This window comes from Myotis daubentonii, chromosome 10, assembly GCF_963259705.1.
Source record: "Myotis daubentonii chromosome 10, mMyoDau2.1, whole genome shotgun sequence".
Taxonomy (NCBI): Eukaryota; Metazoa; Chordata; class Mammalia; order Chiroptera; family Vespertilionidae; genus Myotis; species Myotis daubentonii.
Window position 1 is genome coordinate 12,843,935 of NC_081849.1, and position 25,189 is coordinate 12,869,123.

Consider the following 25,189-nt stretch of genomic DNA (forward strand, 5'->3'; position numbering starts at 1 on the left):
TGCTTGAGAGTGATTGCTCTTCAGGCCTACAAACCGGTGACATTTTTTCCAGTGTGTGTGCGTGGGGGGAGTGGTTCTTTCCCGAGGCTCAGAGAAAGAAAGAGTGTGGGGTTCAGGCCCTCATGCCCTGGCATCCATCAGATTGCAACTGAATTCTTGTTTCAGTTTAAGGTAAACTGCTCCATGCCTTTGCGCCTCAGTTTTCCTCTCTGTATAATGGGAGTGATTGAAGCATTACATTAGATTATACAGACCTTGCAATTGAATTCTTGTTTCAGTTTAAGGTACCATGCCTTTGTGCCTCAGTTTACCTCTCTGTATAATGGGAGTGACCGGAGGATCGCATTAGGTTGTACAGACCTTGCAGTGGGGCCTGGCCTGCAGGAAGCCCTCCCCACTTGCTGTGCTTAGTCCCGAGTGCCCCTGGGCCGCCTTTCTAAATATAAGTCTAATAAAAATAAACGGCGTGGACCCGGAGGGGCAGGGCCACGTGACCGCTCCCGAGCCGCTCGCAGGGCCTCCGAGAGCCGGCGGGCGGCTGGGCGGGCGGCGGGCGCGCGGCTCCGGGCGGCGGGCTGGGGGCGCTCCGGCGGCGGCGGCGGCGCGAGCGGCGCCTCGGCCGGTGAATCATCCGACAGACACCGGGAGCGCGGCCGCCGCGCAGCGCCGCGGGAAGATGGCCGAGGCGGGCGCGGGCTTTCTGGAGCAGCTCAAGTCCTGCGTCGTGTGGTCCTGGACGTACCTCTGGACCGTGTGGTTCTTCCTCGTGCTCTTCCTGGTCTACATCCTGCGGGTGCCCTTGAAGCTCAACGACAACTGGAGCTCAGGTCAGGCCGCGCCGCGCCGCCGGGCCTCCCCACCGGAAAGTTAGTGCAACTCGCGCGGGGCCGCGGGCCGGCCGGGCGGGGGCGGGGGGCGGGGGGCGGGCGCGCGCGGGGCCGGGCTCCGCCGCCGGGGCCACCTGCTGGGGGCGCCGCGCCTCGGGCGGCCGCCGGCCCGCGGGCCGTTTGCGAACGGCCGGCCGCCCCTCCGGCCCCGCGACCCGGGGGAGGAGGCGCCGCGCACACGCCGCGAGGCGGGCTCGGCCGCGGCGACGGCACCGCGGCCCGAACCGGCCGCCCTCCCGGGTGCTCGTGGGCGGGCGACGGAGGAGGACGGGGCTGGGGGCGAGGGGGTCCGCGCGTGACCCCGTGGGGTCCGGCCTGGCCCCGCGTCCTTCCTCGTCCCTCCGGCCGCGGGTGCTGGACGTGCGCGGGGCGGGCGGGCGAGGCGTCTGTCCCCGCCGGCGGGCTCGGCGGCCGCGGGCGCCCCCTGGGGTGCTGACCGGGGGTCTGGGGGGCGCCCGGCAGCGAAGCCTCGGAGAGGGGCCGTCCCGGAGGCGCGCCCCGACCCGCCCGCGTTCGGGCCCCTGGGGGTGGGGTGGGCGGGGCGTCGCTCTGACCCGGGCCCCTGAGGGGTCCCCGCAGGTGTTGCTCGGGGTCGGGGTGACGGTCGGGGTGCCCGCCGGAAGGGCGAAGGGGAGAAGAGGCGCGAGCGCAGGGCGGAGGACGCTGGTCGGTGACCCGCTCCCCGCCCCCCGGCGCCTGCACGCGGCCCCGGGAGCCGCGGCCGCGAGTGCGCGAAGCTATGAGATGGGAATAAACCGAGTCCTCAAAAAGCCGCGAAGAAAACTCACCAGCTCCAGGGACTGTGCAGAAACAAAGTGTATTTTGCAGGGAGGGTAAAGGCTGGAAATAGTTGTGGGACTAGATATATTTTGTATTTTTTTTTTAAAAAATATATTTTTTATTGATTTCAGGGAGGAAGGGAGAAGGAAAGGGAGAAACATCAATGATGAGAGAGGGCCACCGACTGGCTGCCTCCTGCACCCCCCCCCCCCACCGGGGACTGAGCCCACAACCCAGGCATGTGCCCCCAACTGGCATCAAACTCAGGACCCTCCAGTGCGCAGGCTGACGCTCTATCCACTGAGCCAAACCAGCCAGGGCTATATATTTTTTTAATTTTAATTTCACAGTACTTTGGGAACTTCTTGCAGTCCTGAATATATGTATACGCCATGTCTGTGTCTACGTCTGTGTATATATTTCCTACCTAGTGTGTGATTGACATGCTCGGAGTCCAGGTCTGGAAATGCGTTCATTTTCCCGTGTGGTGCTCACTGCACTGACACAGCTGTTTGCATACTTGAGATGATGTCCGTACTCACTGAGCTCGTGCTGTGCTTTTCCATGGAAACCTCAGACATCTTCAGCACTTGAACTCATGCTCGCATTTACATGGTTTCCTAGTGTCCCCTGGGTGAGTACCCCTGCCAAGCAGATAGGGTTCTGCACCCTGGAGTCACTTACCGCTGTAATAGTCACTGCTCAGTCCTTGGATTCAGTCATCCCATGGACCATGGCTTTCGGGCTTTTCATGTTAGAGTGGCTGCTTGTCACAGTACTGTCTTCCTTGCTTTATGTGAGTACATCTCTAAGGTACTTCTGGTCCCAAAGTCCTGTAATTTTAAGAAGTTGCTTGAATATATGTAGTAAGGGAATCATATTTATTGGTAAGTGGGTCTTATTTTTTTCTCCCAAAAGAGTCATTGTAGGATTTTAAAAATGTGAATGTTTCTCATTTAAAATTTATATTTCAGAACACACATTTGTGTACTATATTTTCTTAAAGTAGGTTAAGTAGTCATCCATATGTGTATATGTGTTCATGTGCCCACAAAGTGCTATAATACTAGTGATGATGAACCTTTGAGCTCGGCGTGTCAGCATTTTGAAAACCCTAACTTAACTCTGGTGCTGTGTCACATATAGAAATTTTTTTATATTTGCAACCATAGTAAAGCAAAGATTTATATTTTTGATATTTATTTTATATATTTAAATGCCATTTAACAAAGAAAAATCAACCAAAAAAATGAGTTCTTGTGTCACCTCTGACACGCCTGTCATAGGTTCGCCATCACTGCTATATACCAATACTTTATGCAGAACAGGCAAAAAAGCAAAAAGTACATGTTGGGAATGTGTGTAGTCTTTTAAAGAAGAAATTACTAGTATTAGGTCTTCTCACAGCAACTTTAATCTAGCTTTTTCCACAAATACCTTTGTTAATTTGAATAGGTTCGTTTCTCATTTGAGCTTATAAGAGAAAATGTGAAGATGAATAGGCCACCTGGGTTGAATCTCATCAGCTACACGATAGAGGGAGACTGAGGCAGTTCTCCAAAGTGATGCAAGACGTCTGTTTTCCGTTTGGTTTTATGCACATTTTAGTCATAAAGCAAGGTAAAAGGAGAAGCACCCTGAGAGCAGCTACCTCTGCTGTTTCTGGGGGAAGAAGTGGGAGAGGCAGACACTGAAACCTCCCATGGTGGAACTTTGTTCTTGCAGGGAGATCTAAGGGGTTCTTATGGGACTCATTTTGCTGTTCCTAAGCCCTGTGGTGCTAGCTCTTCCTGTGAGGTGAAGGCAGGTGTCCCTGGAGAGCAGCTGAGTCTAAAGCTGCTTTTAGGGCAGTGGTTCTCAACCTTCCTAATGCCGCGACCCTTTAATACAGTTCCTCATGTGGTGACCCCCAACCATAAAATTATTTTTGTTGCTACTTCATAACTGTAATTTTGCTACTGTTATGAATCATCATGTAAATATCTGATATACAGGATGTATTTTCATGGTTACAAATTGAACATAATTAAAGCATAGTGATTAATCACAAAAACAATATGTAATTATACATGTGTTTTCCGATGGTCTTAGGCGACCCCTGTGAAAGGGTCGTTCAACCCCCAAAGGGGTCACGACCCACAGGCTGAGAACCGCTGTTTTAGGGAGTTGTGGGTGGTTGGGGCGGGCCTTCCTCTTCAGGAAAGCTGAGGACTTGCTGCAGGGAGGGCAGTCCCTGAGCCAGGGCTCCCATGACACAGACCCAGCTCTGCCCTTGTCGGCCCGTGGACTCTGGTAAAAATGTTCCTGAGTTGTTCTGGATATCTACGTGGCGTGTTTTTCTCCGTATCTCGATTACGGATGGCATCTCTAATATTTCTGGCCTCATTTGATCCTATTTTGTGGTAAATATGCTAAACCCATGAAAATTTTCTTGAATGCCTCCTATGCATAGGGCACTGTGACAGGTTATGATGGGAAAGATTACACAAGTTTGTAAAACTCAGGTTAAATAAAGAGTTTACAACGTGGGTACAACGGCTCATAATGCAAAGTGCAGCAGGGCAAGGCCGTGGGGGCTTCTTTTGGACTGAGTCTTGGGGGATGGGGAGAATTCCACAGTTGGGAGTTGGGGACACAGAGGATGGGCCTCCCAAACAAAGGCACGAATATGTGAAAGTGCAGGTAGGATTCAGAGAACTGGGAATCCTGTGGAATTTAAAACGGTAAAGGAAAGGACTTTATTGAACAATGATCCCTTTGCAGTTCTCCCATCATGTGTAGTTTTCCAATGAAAAATACCTTCAAGGTTCTTTTCATGCTGTGCCTTCGTTTCATTGTTCTCCTTCTCTACTTCCACTGCCTGGATTTGCTTGCCCTTCATTGCATCGAGCTGCCATTTAGGGTAGGGATAGAGTACAAACAATTCCACAGGCCACACGGAGAAAACTCCAGTTAGGCAACCAAACCTAATAATGAAAAGTGACTTTGAAGAAGGAAAGTGGAAAAAGCAAACATTAGAAATAGCATGTACTGGTTAGCTTTGATAATTGCTTTTTTGATTATCTGCCCTTGAGTTGGATAAGAGAGTGTTAAAATAGTTTTATGATATACTGAAAATACAATGAACTTTTAATATGATTTAAAAAACCCTCTGAATAATATAATTGTCACTTTTCAAGTGAATTAACATCCTAAAACAGTGCTTTTCCAGAAGGACAGAAAATTAATAAATAGGAGTAGCCATGCAGGATATAATATATTCAGGAAAAACAGTAGAATAGGTTAGTTTAAAAATAGTGCTATAATTTACTTTATACTGTGATGTTGATATCACTTTCTCATCTACCTTATGTTCTGAGATTTTAGATGTTGCATTTAAAACATTGCCATTTTTGTACCACACAAGTGATTTTTCAATTCTTTCTCTGTTTCCTGGAAAGCAAGGTTTCAAAGATCTTTGAAATTGTATTTCATTGCTTTTGGAAAACAAATGTAATGGTCTCACCTAAGCTTAGTGTTGTTTATATTATAAAACGTGTGTGTGTGTGATTTAAGGTGATAAATACAGATGCAAAATTCTCATTACTGAACTGAAATGATACATAACTTCAGGTACAGCTAGTTTTGAGTATTTTCATACTGGAAATAGTTGCTCTAAATTTAATTAACACTGGCCTTATCTGGAGGGCCTGCTTTCAGTTTACCTACTTCTTTTGCCCCTGCTGTGCCTGTTTAAAATCTTCTTCCATCTGTAAATCCCACCAATCCTTCAAGGGCTACCTTGCATGCTGCCTTCTGATTGTTTCAATTGAAAGAAATATTTCTTCCAACTTTTACAGTGCATGTTCTGAGAGGCATGTTGGCTATTTTTACCTTGCACTGTGTATCAGTATTTTTACCTTGCAATGTGTGTCTGTGTTTGTGTGTAGGTATCTCTCTTTCTGTAAATGTGCTTCATGGCTTCTACTAGACTCGTTCTTCGTTTCCCAGTACAATTCCTTGTACATAGTAGCTTCTTATGATTCACTCTGTAAATGAATCTTCAAATTATTGTGTACCCAGTGAGTTGGGATAGGAACAGTGGAATTGATTCAGATGTGCATCATCTGAATTTCCAGTTTTAGATGGAGGTCTAAAGCTGTCACAAAAACTTAAAAAATTTTCCTGATAGGTCATGTGCATCTAATTCATGGTAATCCAGTGTATGAACACGTACAAGGACAGTTTCCTGATTAATGTCAGCTTTGAGTTGAGGCTATATCCTAGACATCTTAGTTGCTCTTATTTCTGGAGACGTTTTTCTCGGCCATTAATGAAGCAACTTGAATGATGCTTTTTTCTCTCTCTCAGTTTCCATACATGTACAATGCTAGCTTTGCATTCCTTAAGGTTCTTTCTGGCTATAGGATTCTGTTTCATTGTCTTGGGATAAATTTCATTGAGTACAGGGTATAGAACCAAGCAAATACGTAGACTTAATATGTTTTTTTCCAGTTTGGACTCTTAATTCTTAGTGAAGACAACTCCAGATTTCACGTGGCTTCCTTCAGTGGCTTTCCATCTCAAAAATAAAATCCAAATATATTACCCTGGCTTACAAAGTCTGAGGATCTGACCCCTTTCCACCCCTTCTATCTGAATTTCTACCATTCTTCATCGAGGTCACTACCCTCCAGACATGTTATAATTTCTCTCTCATTCTTAATCATATTTGCTTGGCCTTATGGCTTTTACCAAGTACACTATCTGTTCCCTCCACCAGAAAGCTTTTCTACTTGATTTTTGCATGATAGTCTTCTTAGTAATCACATCTCTGCTTAAATACATTATCTTCTTTCAAGGGGTTCTTCTTCATGATCCAATTTAAAATGACCATCTAGTCATTGTAGTATCACCTGATTTGAATTCTCTGCTTAGCACTGAGCATGGTTTGGTATAGTTATTGTTTATTTATTTATTGTAGGGGTCAGATGATCATACTTTGTAAGCCAGGATAATAGTTGTCCCATGTGACTGTAAACTCATTGAGAATAGGGACTTCATTTATCTTGCTTTGTCTTACTGTGTATTCCCAGGATCTTGAACAGTGAGTATTTGGGCCTAACACATACTCAGTATGTATTTGTTGAATGAATGAAAAACTGTGTCACTTGGTTGTAGTGACTCAGCAGTAATATTGCCATTTATCGTATACCTGGTTGTTCTAGTCCGTTTCACTGACTCTGGACTGTGTTCATTCACTGGTTAATTCATTCATCCACTGGTTTGCTTATTCACTCATTTGGAAAAGCATGTACCTGTAAAATTAACCCCTAGAGTGCCAGGGAGCGCGATCGCGCTCCTCCTGTCTTTCGCCAAAAGTGCCAGGAGCACTATCAAAGCTTCGAAATGGCGTCCAGTTCTAAGTCTGCTTTTATTAGTGATAATGATATTGCTAAATATGTCAATCTAGTAAAGGTTTCCTTAAGTTTTTGAATATGTAACTTCATTTACTTGCGATTCATAATTTTTTCCTAAACTGCTGTAAAATCAGCAAAAATGCCTTGGCAATTTTAGCATAGTTCCTAGGATATTGGTTGGCACTCAAAGGGTTAAAGTTTCATCACTCCTGTCGATTATTATTGGGACACACATCTCATGTCAGTTGTATTCCTCCCAGTTCCTGCACTTGTTTTCTGTGCTGAACAATTAATATCCCCTAATATACTGCCAAGTTCACTAATGCTTCCAAGTATATTTTGCTTCCTCTGAGCAAGAATCATGCCTGGTTGAAATTAGATCTTAAAAATAAGATCCAGCTTGGCTGGCGTGGCTCAGTGGTTGAGAGTTGACCTATGAACCAGGAGGTCACGGTTCCATTCCCACTCAGGGCACATGCCTGGGTTGCAGGTTCTATCCCCAGTGTGGGGCGTGCAGGAGGAAGCCAATTCTCTCTCATCATTGATGTTTCTATCCCCCTCTCTCTCTCTCCCTTCCTCTCTGAAATACACACACACACACACATACATATATGTATATATACATACATACAGTGGGGCCTTGACTTACGAGTTTAATTCGTTCCGAGACCGAGCTTATTAACTCAAATTACTCTGTCAACTCAATGCAAAAAATCAGCCAAGAGACAGCTGGTATCTCAAAAAACTCGTTAGTCGGGACACTCGTAAGTCAAGGCCCCACTGTGTGTGTGTGTGTGTGTGTGTGTGTGTGTGTGTGTGTATGAAGATCCAGTGTAAATATGTAGATTGAACTAGGAGGGGATGAAGAATTAACATTTATTGAATTCTTACATGAGCCAGGCACTGTGCTGCCTGCTTTTGTTAGGCTCCCACAGTCTGTTTATATCCCACATAAACAACTATATAGCTGATAGTTTCTTTGTACCCGTGGAATGAAAATTGTTCAAAGCAAAACTATTACTGTTAAAATGCTAGTTGTCCTATTAAATGAAGCAATACAAGTGAACACATTAAAACATGTATTTTAATGAGAAAGCAGCTTAATTTATGAATGAGAATGAGAACTTGGTGGAGATTTTTGGAAGACTATTTCCTTAGTATACCCAGAAGAGCTTGAGCGTGGGCATTATGACTTTTTCATTTCTTGTATTTCTATCATATGCTCATTGCTCAGTGATGATAAATGAAAAGAGGGATGCGTGGATTACTTCGGGCGTTTGTAAGGCTTTCCCAAGATTGATAGCACTGGTGGTCCTACTTTACTTCACCACCTAGCAGTGGCTCTCAACCTTCCTAATGCCACGGCCCTTTAATACAGTTCCTCATGTTGTGGTGATCCCCAACCATAAAATTATTTTCGTTGCTACTTCATAACTGTAATTTTGCTACTGTTAGGAATCATAATGTAAATATCTGATATGCAGGGTGTATTTTCATTGTTCGTGACCCACAGCTTGAGAACCGCTGAAAGGGTTTTCTTTCCCTGGATCAGAGGGTTATTGTTACTGCTCAGCTCTCAGGGCTGGGCTGATTATTTGGTTCACAGCTGAAACTGAGAGAGAGATAAAAGGATACTTCTGAGGTAGCTGGGCGAGAGACTGAAGAAAAAGGTGGGCAAAGGTGTTCCTGTGTATTCAGAGGAGAAATTCCGAACGGGAGAACACTATGGGGAAGAAGGGATGGTATGGTCTAAGTGTGACTGGTCAGGTGGGTCAGGACAGCTTAGTGATTGTCTAGGTGTGGGACTGTCATGGCATTGATAGGAAGCGTACGACTGGACAAATATTACTTGAGGCGTGTCCATGCTTCTTAAATAAACTGCAGTGGCCACCACCCTTGGGCATTCTGTGAATATTTGTGTGGTACAGATAGTTGGCTTTCCAGCTTGGTGAATAATGGCTGCCTTGACTGGAATGCGACTTCATGGGAGATGGTAAAGTGAATCAGACAGTCCTTTGTAGACTGTAAACTATTTAAATCCAAGGCATTATAATAGCTTGTTTCTGTAGAAGTTTGTATTTGAAGAGCTTTGTCTGCCACCGTGAAATGACAGGTTAAAATACATGGGATTTCATTTATCCTGGATAGTCTTCCTAAAGAATAAAAAAAAAAAAAAAAAGGCACTGAACAGGATAATGGATTGTTTGTAACCATACTACTGACCATTTGTTTGTCGTAAATATGAATTACTATCTCCCAACATCATTATTCTATTTGCGATGTCATTGTAAAGATAGCTATAAAGGGTTTTGAGTTTCCCGGAAGAGAGAGAATATGTAATGAAATTCATTTTTGATATTACAGTGGAGCAGGACAGTTGCCCGTGTATTACTGTTACCAATCCTTCAAATATAGCAGGCATTTCTGCACTACCAACTGTGCTAAAATTAGAAACTGACAGGCCCAGTTAGTTCTAGCAGTTTTTCGTATTAGCTGTTTCTGTGGCCAGAGGAGTCACTGTTTAATCGCAATTACTAAATATCTCAGCAAAATAAGGCAGCATTTATCTGAGAGAGCATTTTTTTTCTCCCTCTGAATTTTAGGAAACTGAAAATATATTAGTTAGAAGCATAGTTTTGTTCCTTAAGTTGACCTCCAAATCTAAGTACAGAATTTTGGTTAAGTGTCAGTCTTTATGAAATTTTGAGCAAGCCTGTAGAGGATTTTAAAGGAATCTCTTAGGTGAGTGAGGAAGGGAGTCTTATTTATTTAAAATAAAAAAGCTTAACAGTGTAAAATAGTACAATCACTTGAAACATTCTCAGACTATAGTCGTTAAAAAAGAAGTGGCTTTTAAAAATAAGCAGTTTGAATTTATGTGTGATCTAGAGTTAGTGTTTCGTGGTTTTGAAGTCAGTTTTAATAACATTCTAAAGTGTTATTTGATTAGCAGTAGCTAATAGAATGCTTATAGTTCTAACCTCTGTTAAGTTTTTCCAGTTTCTAGTTTCTTCTTGGGAATAAGAATGAAATTTACTTTTTTTGCAAATGATCTTTTTTGTTTATTTGATAGGTACTGTTTATTAAGCATTATTAATAGTATTAATAAAGTAATGCTCTTCAGGTGTTTATCAATTTATTACAACCACTTGACTCAATTGGTTTTCTTTCTAGTAGATTCCTATAATGTCACAATGTAAGACCTGGTATGATCTGGTTTGTACCTTTCCTTAGGACTCTGGTGGAGTGGGAGGATACTTCCTTCCTTATTTATATATTTTATTTAAAATAAAGCACAACAAATTATACTTTTCTCAGTTCAGGCTCAAAGTACTTGAAATTATGGGTTAAAGAGAAAATTTTTTTCCCAAACTTATTTGCCTCTTTTAGCAAAGAGAGTTCTTTAAATTGTTACATTTGAGAGATGAAGTATGAGAAGCTAAATTGTAGTTTTTAAATATTAGAAACTTGCTTCTCAATTGTTTTTTCTCTAAACTGGAAATTGTATATATGTATTATCATTCGGTAAGTCTGAAATTGTAATACAAAAAATCTAATAGCAGCCTGGCCGATATGCCTCAGTGGTTGAGTACCGACCAATGAACCAGGAGGACATGGTTCAATTCCTGGTCAGGCATATGCCTGGGTTGCAGGCACAATCACCAGTAGGGGGCATGCTTCTCATCATTGATGTTTCTATCTTTTTCTCTCCCTTCCTTTCTCTGAAATCAATAGAAAGTATATCAACAACAACAAAAAAAATCTAAAAGCAAATCCAATCAGTTGGAGAAGACCATTCTAAGAATAAATCCCCCCCCCCCCCCCCCCCCATTATTTGAACAAACATTTTCTTGGAGGGAGATACAGAAGCGATAACAACATAATATCACTTACGTTTGAGCAAAGATGCAGACATTAATTAGTTTTGACTATAAAAGTATTCCTCAAAATGTTTGGATTTTGCATGAATAGTTATTTTTCACTAGAGGCCTGGTGCACGAAATTCGTACATAGGCAGGGTCCCTAGGCCTGGCTGGTGATCAGGGGCCTTTCTTCTGGCTGCTGGCCGGGGCCTTCCTTTCCCTGGCTGCTGGCTGGGGCCTTCTTTTGTTCCACGCTGCCCCCTGGTGGACAGCGCACGTCATAGTGAGCAGTCGAACTCCCTGTTGGTCAAACTCTCCAGGGGACAATTTGCATATTAGCCTTTTGTTACATAGGATTGCTTGCCTACAGAAAATAATGTAACAATATCTGATAGTTTTTTTAAAAACAAAGGAATTATAGCCCTAACTGATTTGGCTTGGTGGATAGAGTGTCGGCCTACAGACTGAAAGGTCCCAGGTTCGATTCTGATCAAGGGCATGTACCTTGGTTGTGGGAACATCCCCAGTAGGAGGTGTGCAGGAAGCAGCTGATCAGTGTTTCTCTCTCATCGATGTTTCTAATTCTCTATCCCTCCTCAACTCTAAAAAATCAATAAGATATATTTAAAAAACAACAATAAAGGAATTATAATTATTTTTTATTTATTAAAACATTTTTTACCATATACAAAATAAATCTATTACCAGATTGTAGATACAAAATCATTAGCCATTTACATGCAATAAACACTAATATTTCAAGAAAAATTATTTTAAATATAATATTACTTGCAACAGACATTAATATTTCAAGGAAAAAAGATTTTAAATATAATATTACCAAAACTGCACTAACATAGTATAATATCACAAAAGTTGTAGGAAATATTAAAAATCTGCAAATAACAGGATTACTTCTGTTATATTCTAAGATATTTTTTCTCTGGCTCTGTTTTTGTTCATTATATTCCACAAATGAGTGAGATCATGTGATAAATATTTTTCTCTGACTGGCTTATTTCTCTTAGCATAATGCTCTCCATGTCCAACCATGCTGTTGTGAATGGTAAGAGTTCTGTCTTTTTTTTTTTTTTTTTTTTTTTTTTACAGCAGCATAGCATTCCGTTGTGTAGATGTACCACAGTTTTCAAATCCAATCATCTGCTGATGGGCACTTAGGTTGTTTCTAAATCTTAGCTATTGTAAATTGTGCTGCTATGAACACAGGGGTGCATATATCCTTTCTGATTGTTTCTGATTTCTTTGTTTTTTAAAAATTTAAATTCTTTATTGTTTAATGTATTAGATGAGTCTCCTTTTCCCCCATGACCTTGCCCAGCCCCTCCCACCCCCCAGCACATGCCCTCACCCCCCTACTGTCTGTGTCCATTGGTTATGCTCATTTGCATGCATACAAGTCCTTTGGTTGACCTCTTACCTCCTCTCCTCCCCTCTCCCGCCGCCTTCCCTCATAGGTTGGACAGTCTGTTTGATGCTTCTATGTCTCTGGTTCTATTTTTGTTCATCAGTTTATGTTGTTCATTGTATTCCACAAATGAGTGAGATCATGTGATATTTATCTTTCTCTGACTGGCTTATTTTGCTTAGCATAATGCTCTCCAGGTCCATCTATGCTGTTGCAAATGATAAGAGTTCCTTCTTTTTTATAGCAGCACGGGGCCCAGTGCACAAATTTGTGCACCTTGAAAGGAACTGTGGGCCGCAAGGCTGCAGTGGGCACAGGGGCGGGTCTTGGACCATCCTCTGTGCCCCCACCTGGCCCCTCCTGCCATGGCCCCTGGTCCCCTCTCTGCCGGCAGCTCTGCTCCCACTGCTGCTGCTCCCACACACTGATGACACTGGCCCCACTCGCACCCGCTGATAGTGTGGAACAATTGGGGCCAGCGCCAGCAGCGGGTGCGAGCGGTGGCTGCTGTCCCGATCACCCCTCAGGAGCAGGGGGAGGTGGAGAAGCCCTGAGGGGTGATTGGGGCTGGCAGCTGCTGCTTGCACCCAAGGCGTTGAGCGATCAGGGTTAGGGCCGGGAGCCAGTAGTGGGTGTGAGTGGGGCCGGCGCCGGCAGCAGGTACAAGCGCTGGGAGGGACCGCGGCTCCTGGGAGCAAAGAATGTTTGTTAACCACCAGAGGCTCGCCCTGATGACAGCGACCAGCACCCCACCTTGGTCTGGTGCCCCTGCTCACCTGCTCCACCATCCCACTGAGGCTGACACTCACCATGTTCGGCACTCTGCCACCTGCTCCCGATGCTCACCATGTTCTGCGTGTGCCCCCTGGTTGTCAGCGCACGTCATAGCTACTGGTTGTTTGGTTGTTCAGTTGTTCTGCCATTTGGTTTATTTGCATATTAGGGTTTTATATATACAGATAGTATTCCATTGTATAGACATACCACAGTTTTTTAATCCATTCATCTGCTGATGGGCACTTAGGCTGTTTCCAAATCTTAGCTATTGTAAATTGTGCTGCTATGAACATAGGGGTGCATATATCCTTTCTGATTGGTGTTTCTGATTTCTTGAGATATATTCCTAGAAGTGGGATTACTGGGTCAAATTTTTAATTTTTTGAGGAAACTCCATACTAGTTTCCACAGTGGCTGCACCAGTCTGCACTCCCACCAGCAGTGCATGAGGGTTCCTTTTTCTCCACATCCTCACCAGCACTTGTCATTTGTTGATTTGTTGATGATACACATTCTGACAGGTGTGAAATGGTATCTCATTGTCATTTTGATTTGTATTCTAGGATTATTAGTGACTTTGAGCATATTTTTAACCCTTAGAGTGCTAACCAATATCCTAGGAACTATGCTAAAATTGCCAAGGCATTTTTGCTGATTTTACAGCAGTTTAGGAAAAACATTATAAATCGCAAGTAAATGAAGTTACATATTCAAAAACTTAAGGAAACCTTTACTAGATTGACATATTTAGCAATATCATCATCACTAATAAAAGCAGACTTAGAACTGGACGCCATTTCGAAACTTTGATAGCGTTCCCGGCACTTTTGGCGAAAGACAGGAGGAGTGCGATCGCGCTCCCCGGCACTCTAGGGGTTAAGATGTGGTTGTGGGAGGTGGCGAGTACAGGCGGTTACTTATGCCACCATATTGGTTCTCCTTTTATTTATTTATTTTTATTTTATCAGTTTATTTTGTTCATTAGATTCCACATGTGAGATCATGTGATATTTGTCTTTGTCTGACTGGCTTATTTACTAATCATTTAAAAAATTTGTAGTTATTGTTGAAAGTATTACAGATGTTCCTCCTTTTTCCACCCAGGCCTTCAATGCTCTTTTTTCTTTTTTTTTCAATCCTCACTGGAGGAGTAAGGATATTTTTTTCCATTGATTTTTAGAGAGGAGAGACAACAGAGAGAGAGATAGGGAGAGAGAGAGAAACATCGATGTGAGAGAGACACATTGATTGAACCCAGAGCAGGGGCTGGGGATTGAACCTGCAACTGAGGTATGTGCCCTTGTCCAGGAATCAAACCCATGACCCTTCCTTCCAAGGCCAATGGTCTAACCACTGAGCAACCAGCCAGGGCCCTTCTTTAAAAAAATTCAAATAATGTATTCAGTTATTTAAAGCTAGGTTAATTTTAATTGTAATTTTTTATTTCTTGAATTTTATGGAATGTTAATTAAAACTTTTAAAATTTATTTTTTAATTCCATTGACATAATATATTAGTTTCAGGAGTACCACGTAATGATTAGACATTTATATAACTCACAAAGTAATCATCCTGATAAGTCTTGTACCCATCTGACTTATTATAATACTAGAGGCCCAGCGCACACGAAATTGTGTGCGGTTAGGGTCCCTAGGCCTAGGCTGGCCTCCGTCACATGGCCTCTGCCACCCTGTGACGCTACGTGAAGCTCCCCGCCCCAGGACGCTCCGTGATGCTCACGGCCCCTCGACTGCTCCGTGAAGCTTGCTGCCGCCCTGTGAAGCTCACCGCTGGACACTCCGCGAAACTCCCCCGCACCGCCACTGCTCCGCGAGGCTCCCCTCACCCCGCAACTGCTCTGCAAAACTCCCCTGCCCCGCAACTGCTCCGCGAGGCTCTCCTGCCCCGCAACTGCTCCGCAAAACTCCCCTGCCCGCAACTGCTTTGCGAAACTTGTTGCTGCCCGGATGTCTGCTCTGCTAAGCTCACAGCCACCTGCGAAGTAGCCCGCTACTGCTGCTCAACAGTCCCCAGTCCTGCCCCGCCACCAGCACCCCTCATGGTGACCGGCTAGGGAGATGGGGGAGGGGGAGACCGAGAGGTGCTCCAGGCACTTCATGGTGACTGGTCGCCCATTGGGTGTGATGGCATCTAGCTCTTTATATATATTAGGATTACTAGAGGCCTGGTGCATGAGATTTGTGCACTCGGGGGGAGTTCCTCAGCCCGGCCTGCACCTTCTTGCAGTCTGCAAGCCCTTGGGGGACATCCTTAGTGCTGCTGCAGAGGCGGGAGAGGCTCCCACCACCACTCCTGCGCTCGCTAGCTGTGAGCCTGGCTTCTGGCTGAGCTGTGCTCCCCATGTGGGAGCACACTGACCACCAGGGGGCAGCTCCTGCATTGAGTGTCTGCCCCCTGGTGGTCAGTGCACGTCATAGTGACTGGTTGTTCTGCTGTTAGGTCGCTTTGCATATTACCTTTTTATTATAGGACTAGAGGCCTGGTGCACAAAAATTTGTGCACTCGGTGGGGAGGGGGGGTCCCTCAGTACGGCCTGTGCCCTCTCACAGTCTGGGACCCCTTGGGAGATAACGACCTGCTGGCTTAGGCCTGCTCCCGGGTGGCAGAGGGCAGGCCTAATCCCTAGGTGCAGCCCCTGGCCTGGCTCAGAGCAGGGCCGATTGGGGAGTTGGGGCGCCTTCCCCTGTCATGCACAGAGCAGGGCGGATCAGGAGGTTGCGATGCCACCCTCAGTCATGCTCAGGGTAGGGCCGATTGGGGGGTTGGGGCACCGCCCTGTCACACTCAAGGCAGGGTCGATGGGGAGATTGTGGCACCACCCCGTCACGCACAGAGCAGGGCCAATCAGGGGGTTGGGGTGCTGCCCCCTGTCACGCACACAGCAGGGCCCATCAGGGGGGTTGGGGCTCCGTACCCTGTCATGCACAGAGCAGGGCCGATCAGGGGGTTGGGGCGCTGCCCCCTGTCACACACAGAGCAGGGCCCATCAGGGGGTTGGGGAGCTACCCCCTGTCACGCACAGAGCAGGGTCCATCAGGGGGTTGAGGAGCTCCCCCCTGTCACTCACAGAGTAGGGCCGATAGGGGAGTTGGGGCACCATCCCCTGTCACACACACAGCAGGGCGGATCAGCGGGTTGGGGCGCCATCCTCTCTCACCCACAGAGCAGGGTGGATCAGGGGATTGGGGCGCCACCACTGTCACACACAGAGCAGGGCTGATGGGGAGGTTATGGCTCTACCCCGTCACACACAGAGCAGGGCCCGTGGGGGGGGGCGGTTGGGGTGCCGCACCCTGTCACACACAGAGCAGGGCCTATCAGGTGGTTTGGGCCCTGTGTCACGCTGATCCCAGTGCCGGGAGGCCTCGTGGCTCCGCTGATCCCAGTGCTGGGAGGCATATTACCCTTTTACTATATAGCATAGAGGCCTGGTGCACGGGTGGGGGCCTGCTGGTTTGCCCTGAAGGGTGTCCTGGATCAGGGTGGGGGTCCCCACTGGGGTGCCTGGCCAGCCTGGGTGAGGGGATGATGGCTGTTTGCAGCTGGTCACACACTATTCAGGGTAGGGGTCCCCACTGGGGTGCCTGGCCAGTCTGTGTGAGGGGCTGAGGGCTGTTTTCAGGCTGGGGGTGACTGAAGCTCCCAACCGCTCCTTTTTTCCTTTTTTTTTTTTTTTTTTTTTATTCTGGTCCAGCTTTAGCTTGAGGCTTGGCTCCAGCTCTTAGGCCTCTGCTGCGGATAGTAGGTTTCTGGCCTTTGCTTACAATGTTGCGATCCTACTGGCTGAAGTCCGGCGATATTTGTTACATAGTTTCTTAAACTGCAGGCTCAGAGGCCTGCAGCCGCAGGCGGGGAACGTTGGTTTCCTCCGTCACTGAAGCAAGCAAGCCTCATGTTAGTTTCAAGCTGCCTGGCTGCCGGCCGCCATCTTGGCTGTCAGTTAATTTGCATATCTCGCTGATTAGCCAATGGGAAGGGTAGCGAAGTGACACTAATTACCATGTTTCTCTTATATTAGTGTAGATTGACTATATTCTGTATTCTGTACTTCACATCTCATGAGTATTTTTATAACTGGCTATTTATATTTCTTAATTCCTTTTATCTTTGTCACCCAAACACCAAATCCCCTCCTACCTGGCAATTGTGTTAACACATTGTATGCGGGGAACGTGTTTACATGTTTTACGTATTTATACGTCCTACCAGTGTAGTAGTACGCGGGACACGTATTATTACGTTTTTTATAGACTAGCGGTAGAATGCGGGTAACGTATAAATACGTAAACTAAAGTTATTGTAATTTTACTGAACGTTGCCATTCGCGTAAAAAATTAGCCAAAATGGCCCGCGCCACCTATTAGCGCACGATAAAAACTACCCGCAAACAATGTGTTAATAATCAGTTCCTGGAGAACTGGAATTTCTTGGTTTTTTTTGTTTTGTTTTGTTTTTTTAATGTTTTAATTGATTTCAGAGAGCAAGGGAGAGGGGGATAGAAACATCAGTGATGAGAGAGAATCATTGATCAGCTGCCTCCTGCATGCCCCTACTGGGGATTGGGCCTGCAACCTGGGCATGTGCCCTTGACTGGAATCGAACCTGGGACCCTTCAGTCTGCAGGCCGATGCACTATCCACTGATACACACCGGCCAGGGTGAGAATTGGAATTTCATAGACCTGGCTCCAAAGTCTTGTCCTTTTGGATTGAGTTTTGCCACCATCTATATGTTTTATTCTTCAATTCTTAAAATGGAATTGATCTAAATCTGTGAAGATGTAAGGACTTGAAGAATTGAGTCTTATTGTAAAGGGCATGTCTACTGGAAAGCAGAAGTTTAAAGTAGTTAGTGAAGTACAAGTCCATGAAGCCCCAGTTTGCATGTATTCATCTCAGTTGTATGTGTGTGTGTGTGTGTGTGTGTGTGTGTGTGTGTGAGAGAGAGAGAGAGAGAGAGAGAGAGAGAGAGAGAGAGAGAAGGACGGGGAGGGAGTATGAGCAAGTGAGCTTTTGCAAACAGGAGGAAGAGGGGTAGAGAGAGGAAATTTTTCAAAGTTGGGAGGAATCCTATATAATAAAAGGCTAATATGCAAATTGACCTATCGGCAGAATGACCAGTTGCTATGATGCACATTGACCACCAGGGGGCCGATGCTCAATGTAGGAGCTGCCCCCTGGTGGTCAGTGCGCTCCCACAGAGGGGAGCCAGAAGCTGGGTTCATGGCTGGCGAGCGCAGTGGCAGTGGCAGGAGCGGGCCTAAGCTGTCAGTCAGACATCCCCCGAGGGCTCCTGGACTGTGAGAGGGTGCAGGCCGGGCCAAGGGACCCTCCCAAGTGAATGAATTTCATGAACTGGCCTCTAGTAATTTATAAAAGCCTCTCTTGTGAAGGTAACAATCTTGACACAATTAAAAATCTTTTTTTGCCGAGGTTATGGGTTAAATGGCCTTTCTCAGTGTGCCAAAAGGACCTTCTTGTCTGTCATCTTCTCCATTAGAAGTGAAAATTATCCAGGGGCAGGACTGTAGGTTCTGTAAGAAGCCGCTATTGTTTGCATGGACACCTTTGTGTCCCAGCTCCAATGCTGTGCTCTGCTAAAACCAAGTTAATATTAATTTGCTAACACTAGTTTAAATTTAGGCCTGAGACCAAAGTCCATGATCTTTTCTACTATACCTCACTATGTTTAGAGTCAGTTATATATGGCCCAAACTAAGTGCTTAGTTGGTCTGTATACACTTCACTTATTGTATTGCTTCATTTTCCCCAAGGACCCAGGAACAGTTAGATGAGCAGTAGATGAGGAGGTGACTTCATCACTTAATGACTGTGTAATTTAGAAAAATTATTTAATATCTGAAGGTCAGTTTCCTCATTTGTACTGTGGTGATTCTAGTAATTTTTTTTAATTAAATCTTTATTGTTCAGATTAATACAGTTGTTCCTCTTTTTTCCCCCCATAGCTCTCCTCCACCCAGTTCCCACCCCACCCTCTGCCCTTACCCCTCCCACTGTCCACATCCATAGGTGTACGATTTTTGTCCAGTCTCTTCCTGCACCCCTCACCCCTTTCCCCCCAAGAATTGTCAGTCCACTCCCTTTCTATGCCCCCGGTTCTATTATATTCACCAGTTTACTCTCTTCATCAGATTTTTTATTCACTTGATTTTTAGATTCACTTGTTGATAGATATGTATTTGCTGTTCATAATTTTTATATTTACCCTTTTCTTCTTCCTCTTCTTAAAGAATACCTTTCAGCATTTCATATAATACTGGTTTGGTGGTGATGAACTCCTTTAGCTTTTCCTTATCTGTGAAGCTCTTTATCTGACCTTCAATTCTGAATGATAGCTTTGCTGGGTAAAGTAATCTTGGTTGTAGGTTCTTGCTATTCATCACTTTGAATATTTCTTGCCACTCCCTTCTGGCCTGCATAGTTTCTGTTGAGAAATCAGCTGACAGTCGTATGGGTACTCCCTTGTAGGTAACTGACTTTTCTCTTGCTGCTTTTAAGATTCTCTCTTTGTCTTTTGCCCTTGCCATTTTAATTATGATGTGTCTTGGTGTGGTCCTCTTTGGATTTCTTTTGTTTGGGGTTCTCTGTGCATCCTGGACTTGTAAGTCTATTTCTTTCACCAGGTAGGGGAAGTTTTCTGTCATTATTTCTTCAAATAGGTTTTCAATATCTTGCTCTCTCTCTTCTTCTGGCACCCCTATAATTCGGATGTTGGTGCACTTGAAGTTGTCCCAGAGGCTCCTTACACTATCTTCATATTTTTGGATTCTTTTTTCTTTTTGCTTTTCTGGTTGGGTATTTTTTTGCTTCTTTGTATTTCAAATCCTTGACTTGATTCTTGGGATCCTCTTATCTGCTGTTGGATCTCTGTATAATATTCTTTATTTCAGTCAGTGTATGCTTAATTTGTAGTTGGTCTTTTTTCATATCCTCCAGGGTCTCACTAAATTTATCGGTGGTTTCTAGAAAATTCTTGAAAACCTTATAACCGTGGTTTTGAACTCGATATCCAGTAGTTTGCTTTCCTCCATTTCTGTCATTTGTGACTTGTTTCTTTGTCTCTGCATTTTTTATGCTTCCCTGTGTTGATAGAGTGGCTTTCTGTGCTAGGTGTCCTATAGGGCCCAGTGGCTCAGCCTCCCCAATTACCTGAGGTGGACACTCTTGGTGCACTCCTTTGTGGGCTTTGTGCACAGTCTTGTTGTAGTTAAGCCTTGATTTTTGTAGTTATCACTGGGAGGAATTGACCTCCAGGCCAATTGGCTGTGAGAATCAGCTGTGTCTACGGTGGGAGAACTTCTGTGCTGAAGACACCCTTCTGGGGCAAGACTTGCTTCAGTGGGGCTTTGGTGCTCACTGAGTCTGCCCCCTGAGTGTGTCCCTTATGGATCTGAGGAGTTGTAATCTGGATCATCCCACTCTGACCACTGGGTACACTGGCTCTTGGATCTAAGGAGGTGCTAATTTAGCCTCTGCCTGAGGCTACCCAGCAGGAGCTACGAAGAGATCTGCAGATTCCCCTTCCTTGTTTGGGGTTTGGAGGTGTCCAGATGAGGCCCAGCTGTGAAGCAATGCAAGCTGCTGTGCGGCCTTGGGCCTTCTCTTGGAAGTTCTGAGACTGTCTGGCCCAGCTGCAGTTTGTTAGGTAATTTTCAGATTCTAAAGGGCCAGGTCATTCTGCAAAAGCCTCTGCCGCAGCTTGGGTGGGGCGGGGTCTCAGGGAATCAACAGGGTGGAGCAAACAGCTATGGCTGATCCTCAGCTCTGCCCTAAGAGGCCGTGCGTCTCAGTGTCCCAGTAATCGCTACAAGCACCTCTGAGAGAAAGCCGTCCTCGAGTTCCGAGTTCTGCCCACTGCCAGACAGTCCAGTTTCTGCCTGTATGATTCTGGGTCCCCAGATACTTCCCAAAAGTGGAGTTCAGAGTAGTCGGGGGCTTGTGATTCCCTCCCGATTAAAAAAGACACCCGCGTCCTCAGTTGCCAGCCCTTGCCACGTCCGCCTCCGTACCTCTGCACTTTACTTCTGCACCTCCTCTGAGTCTCAGTGTGCTTTTCTCTTTCCTTCTTGTTGTAGAATTTCCACGCAGCCTGCCTTCCTGTAGTTCTGGATGATGTCCGTTGTGTCTTTTAGTTGTATTTTTGAAGTTGTTGTGAGAGGCAGCAATTTCCAGTGTTTACCTATGCCGCCATCTTGGTTTCTCTGTCTAGTAATTTTCTTACTTGGATGTTGTGGGTTTAAATGAGATGTAGCACATGTGTATACTCAACACATGGTAGAGTGAATGCTCAGTGTAAGCATTTGTTCACTTCCTTCCATTTTAATTTTAAGAGATTCAATTAAGAATGTTAAAACAGCTGAACTTGAACTGTCCTAATGGTCATGTAGTCTTAATATTTATCTTAAAACTGGTATTACTCTTGATTTAGTATCCAAATGGTTATTAAACATTTAAACAAAATTGCATCCTGAATAACTGACCCTGATTTAGATTTCGGTAGGTAAATTAATTTAGATGTACTACTGTCAATGGTAACTGTTTATCTGGAGTAATGCGTTTTGCCATTAGGTGGTGCTTGTCTATGCATTTCTGAAACTCTCCTATATAAAGTTATATTGTTTGGGGAAAACCACATCATGTTGATCTTTGAGAATTCTGTGTGGTGTTGATACTCATGTTCAACCTATTGATTATCCATTTTAAGGTTAAACTGGAGAGTAGGAACATAAATTAGATGGGAATTTAAAAGATCTTTTAGATCATTCTGTTTATTCATATAATTACCAACTCCCAAGTGTAAACTTAAGATATATATACTAAAGAAAGAATGAGATGGGAAGGCTAATGTGAGTGAATTGGCATTTACATTGAATGGCCATATTATTATGACCGGCCAGATTATTATGACCACCCCATCAGTACAATGAAGTGAATTAGTTATGCAAATAATAATAATAAAACCTTGAGAGTATTTGTTTAGGAAGTTTTCAATATTCAGTATTTTTGGAAGTGTCAGTAAAGTACTGATGGGCTGGTCATAATCTGGACATTCAGTATATGTTTTTGAGTTGTGCACAAAATTTTACCTAGGTTGAGTCATGAATTATTTGGAAATATCAAGGTAATAAAGAAGTATGTTGTAAGCCCCTGCATAATTCCCTCTTGATTTTTAAATATGATCAGAAAGGCTTAACAATAGTTGACACTCATATATATTAGTAGTGAATAATGAACATTATAGTAAACTCAGAGTGCATTTAATATGAAGTATGGTGATTGTTTTCAAATGTGAAGCATTTCCTAGATTACTTTCTGATAAAATTGTTTCCCTTACATGGGGATACAGAGACCAGGAGACATGGTCCTTTCCTTTCATGAAGGCATGAATAATTAATTGTTTGATTGCAGTTAGCTGTTATAACAGAGAGAGTGTGGGATCAGAGGAAGGGGTTATCAGAATTTGTGGTAAGGGACTATTTTAGATGAGCTGCAGGGAGAATCCTGTGAGAGATTTCCTACTTGTGTTTTCCATGAATAGCTAGACAATAACCAGTTTGGGAACAAATACTTTGGTGAAAGAATTTTAATTCTTAGTTTCTCAGATATCAGACAAAACAGATGTGGGCATGTGTGATTAGCAGCTGTTATAATTGAAAATAGGAAAATTTTGTATTTTCATCCTAACTATCAGTGGAAAGGAGAATAGGGGCCAGGGTTTGGTGGCAAATTGGAAGCTGGTGGAGGGAAAGCCGAGTTAGCCAATTGAGAGCTGGTGGTTATACAGAGTAAGGGGTTTTAGTTGCAAGCACCAGAAATGGACCCTAGTCAATTTGAGGAAAAGTGAAACATTTCAGAATCAAATGAAAAGGTGATGAATTAGATTTTGGAAAGGGCAAAATCTCTAACATTTACAGGGATCTAGGTAGAAGGAACTAATGGATAGTTTTTTCAGATGCAATTGCCAGAGTGAATGAATTCCAGTTACTTCAGTTAAAAATAATTGTTAACTATCAGCTTCTTTGAAGAGACCCTTCATGCACCCATCTCAGTTGGCATCAAATGAGATGGGAAAGGCTACTTTGAGAGGAAGGAAGAACAGGTTTTAGGGGGAAGGCTAGTTCTGGATTTGTTAATTTGGAGATATTCAGGTATTCAAATGTCAGGCATAGTTGAATATATGAGTCTGGAGATAGCCAGAGATAGATTTTTTGCACACTCTTTATAGGTAGTATTTAAAGCCATGAGATTAGATAACATTCCTGAAAGGATACATGTAGATAAAGAGAAGAGGCCCTAGGTTGAGATCTGAGACTTTCCAACTCAAAGGGTTTGAGAAGAAGAGGAGTAGCCAGCAATGGAGACTGAGAAGAATGATTAAAAGATTTTTCAGCAGAGGATTTTACTGAGGATCCAGGTGTGTATTCTTGAGCCCTTTCAAAGAGTCCATCCATCCACATTCCCCAATCTACAACCTCCTAGCCACGAATCCTTCAGTATTACTCCTTTAAAGTCTTGATTTAGGGGGTATTGGCTATTTAACCCCTGTTCTGACCTGTAAAAATCCAAAGTGCTTGAGACATTTTTATAATTCTGTAGAAGGCTCATAAGTATATTCTTTTAAAAAATGTTTTGTTTTGTTTTTATTGATTTTAGGTAGGAAGGGAGAGGAGAGAGAATCATTGATTGGCCACCTCAGGCACGTCCCTTATGGGGGATGGAGTCCGCAACCCAGGCATGTGCCCTGACTGGGAGTTGAACCCTGACCTCCTGGTTTATAGGTCAGTGCTCAACCACTGAGCCACACTTACTGGGCATAAGTATATTCTTGAAGCAGTTTGCCTCCCAACTTCATTAGTTGCTTTGTTAAATCTGGTAGAGTGTTTTTTTTTTGGGTGTATTTGAAGTGATAGTGGTAAATTAGGTTGGAAAGTTGGCCACTTTAATAAAATAGAATATTGATTGATATTTTAAAAATCACACTGAAGGATATTTGCTCTTCAACTTCCTGTCATCAAACTGGTTTACTTGAGGCCAGTATGTTAGTTATCTGCAACATTTAATTTTTACTATGTTTTTCTGAGTTTTTAAAACATGTACTGATTTCATAGTTAAATTTATTTTAAAATATTTGTAAAGCAAATTGATTTTTGTCGAAAAATGTATTTAGTCTAATAATATCATGAGCGCTAGAGGGCAGACTTTAAAAGGTAAGGCACTAGATTTCATTTCTTTGTTTTGGAAATCTCTGAGGTCATATCTTTTGAAGTAATTCAAGCTAATGATTAAAATACCCATTGTATTCTAATAAAGTAAGGGAGGACTAAATCATGATTTATAAAGTATACCAAAAATATTTTTAAGTAATACACAAAAGATAAGAATAGACAGTTAAAGTTACTTGAATTGACTGTGTACCTCAGGCTGCATTTCCACAATGCATATTTTCAAAATGACTCGCATGGAGACTAATGCTGTGAAAACATACAGTATTTATTTATTCAGTAAATACTTACTGAGGATCTACTATGCTTTGGGCTCTCTAGAGGACACAAAAAAATTATTTAGATACAGTCCTTGTCCTCAACGAATGTGTATCATCTAGAATAGTACAATCCAGTAGAAATATAATAGCCACACATGAGCCACATATAAAATTTAAAATTTTCCAGAATCCACATAAAAAAATAAAAAGAAACAGATGTTGATAACATCAAACATAATTTGATAACATATTTTATGTAACCCAATATATACAAAATACTGTCATTTCAACATGTGCTAAATAGAAAAAATTATTAATGAGTCCTGGCCAGGTGACTCAGTTGATTGGAGCATTGCCCTGTACACCAGAAGGTAGCAGGTTAGATTCCCGGATAGGGCACATGCCTAGGTTGTGATTTGTCCAGGTTGCTGTGCATACGGTAGGCAACTGATCGATATTTCTCTCCCATGTTGATCTCTCTCTCTTTGTCTCTCTCTCTGTCTCTGTTTCTGACTTCTCCCTCTCTCTCTAAAA

General features: G+C 43.8%; 1 protein-coding gene across 6 annotated transcripts in view; it reads left to right on the forward strand.

Annotated features, from left to right (window-relative positions):
* The first annotated feature begins 506 nt into the window (after positions 1-506).
* ST7 (suppression of tumorigenicity 7) overlaps positions 507-25,189 on the forward strand; it is a 327,721-nt gene continuing 303,038 nt past the window's right edge. Inside the window, exon 1 of one of the 6 annotated variants that reach the window (XM_059711627.1) lies at positions 507-827. In XM_059711627.1, coding sequence (XP_059567610.1) covers positions 677-827 — 151 coding nt within the window. In that variant the 5' untranslated portion in view covers positions 507-676. The remainder of the gene's footprint in view (positions 828-25,189) is intronic. The other 5 variants (XR_009454691.1, XM_059711621.1, XM_059711624.1 and 2 more) reach the window with 5 other exon arrangements.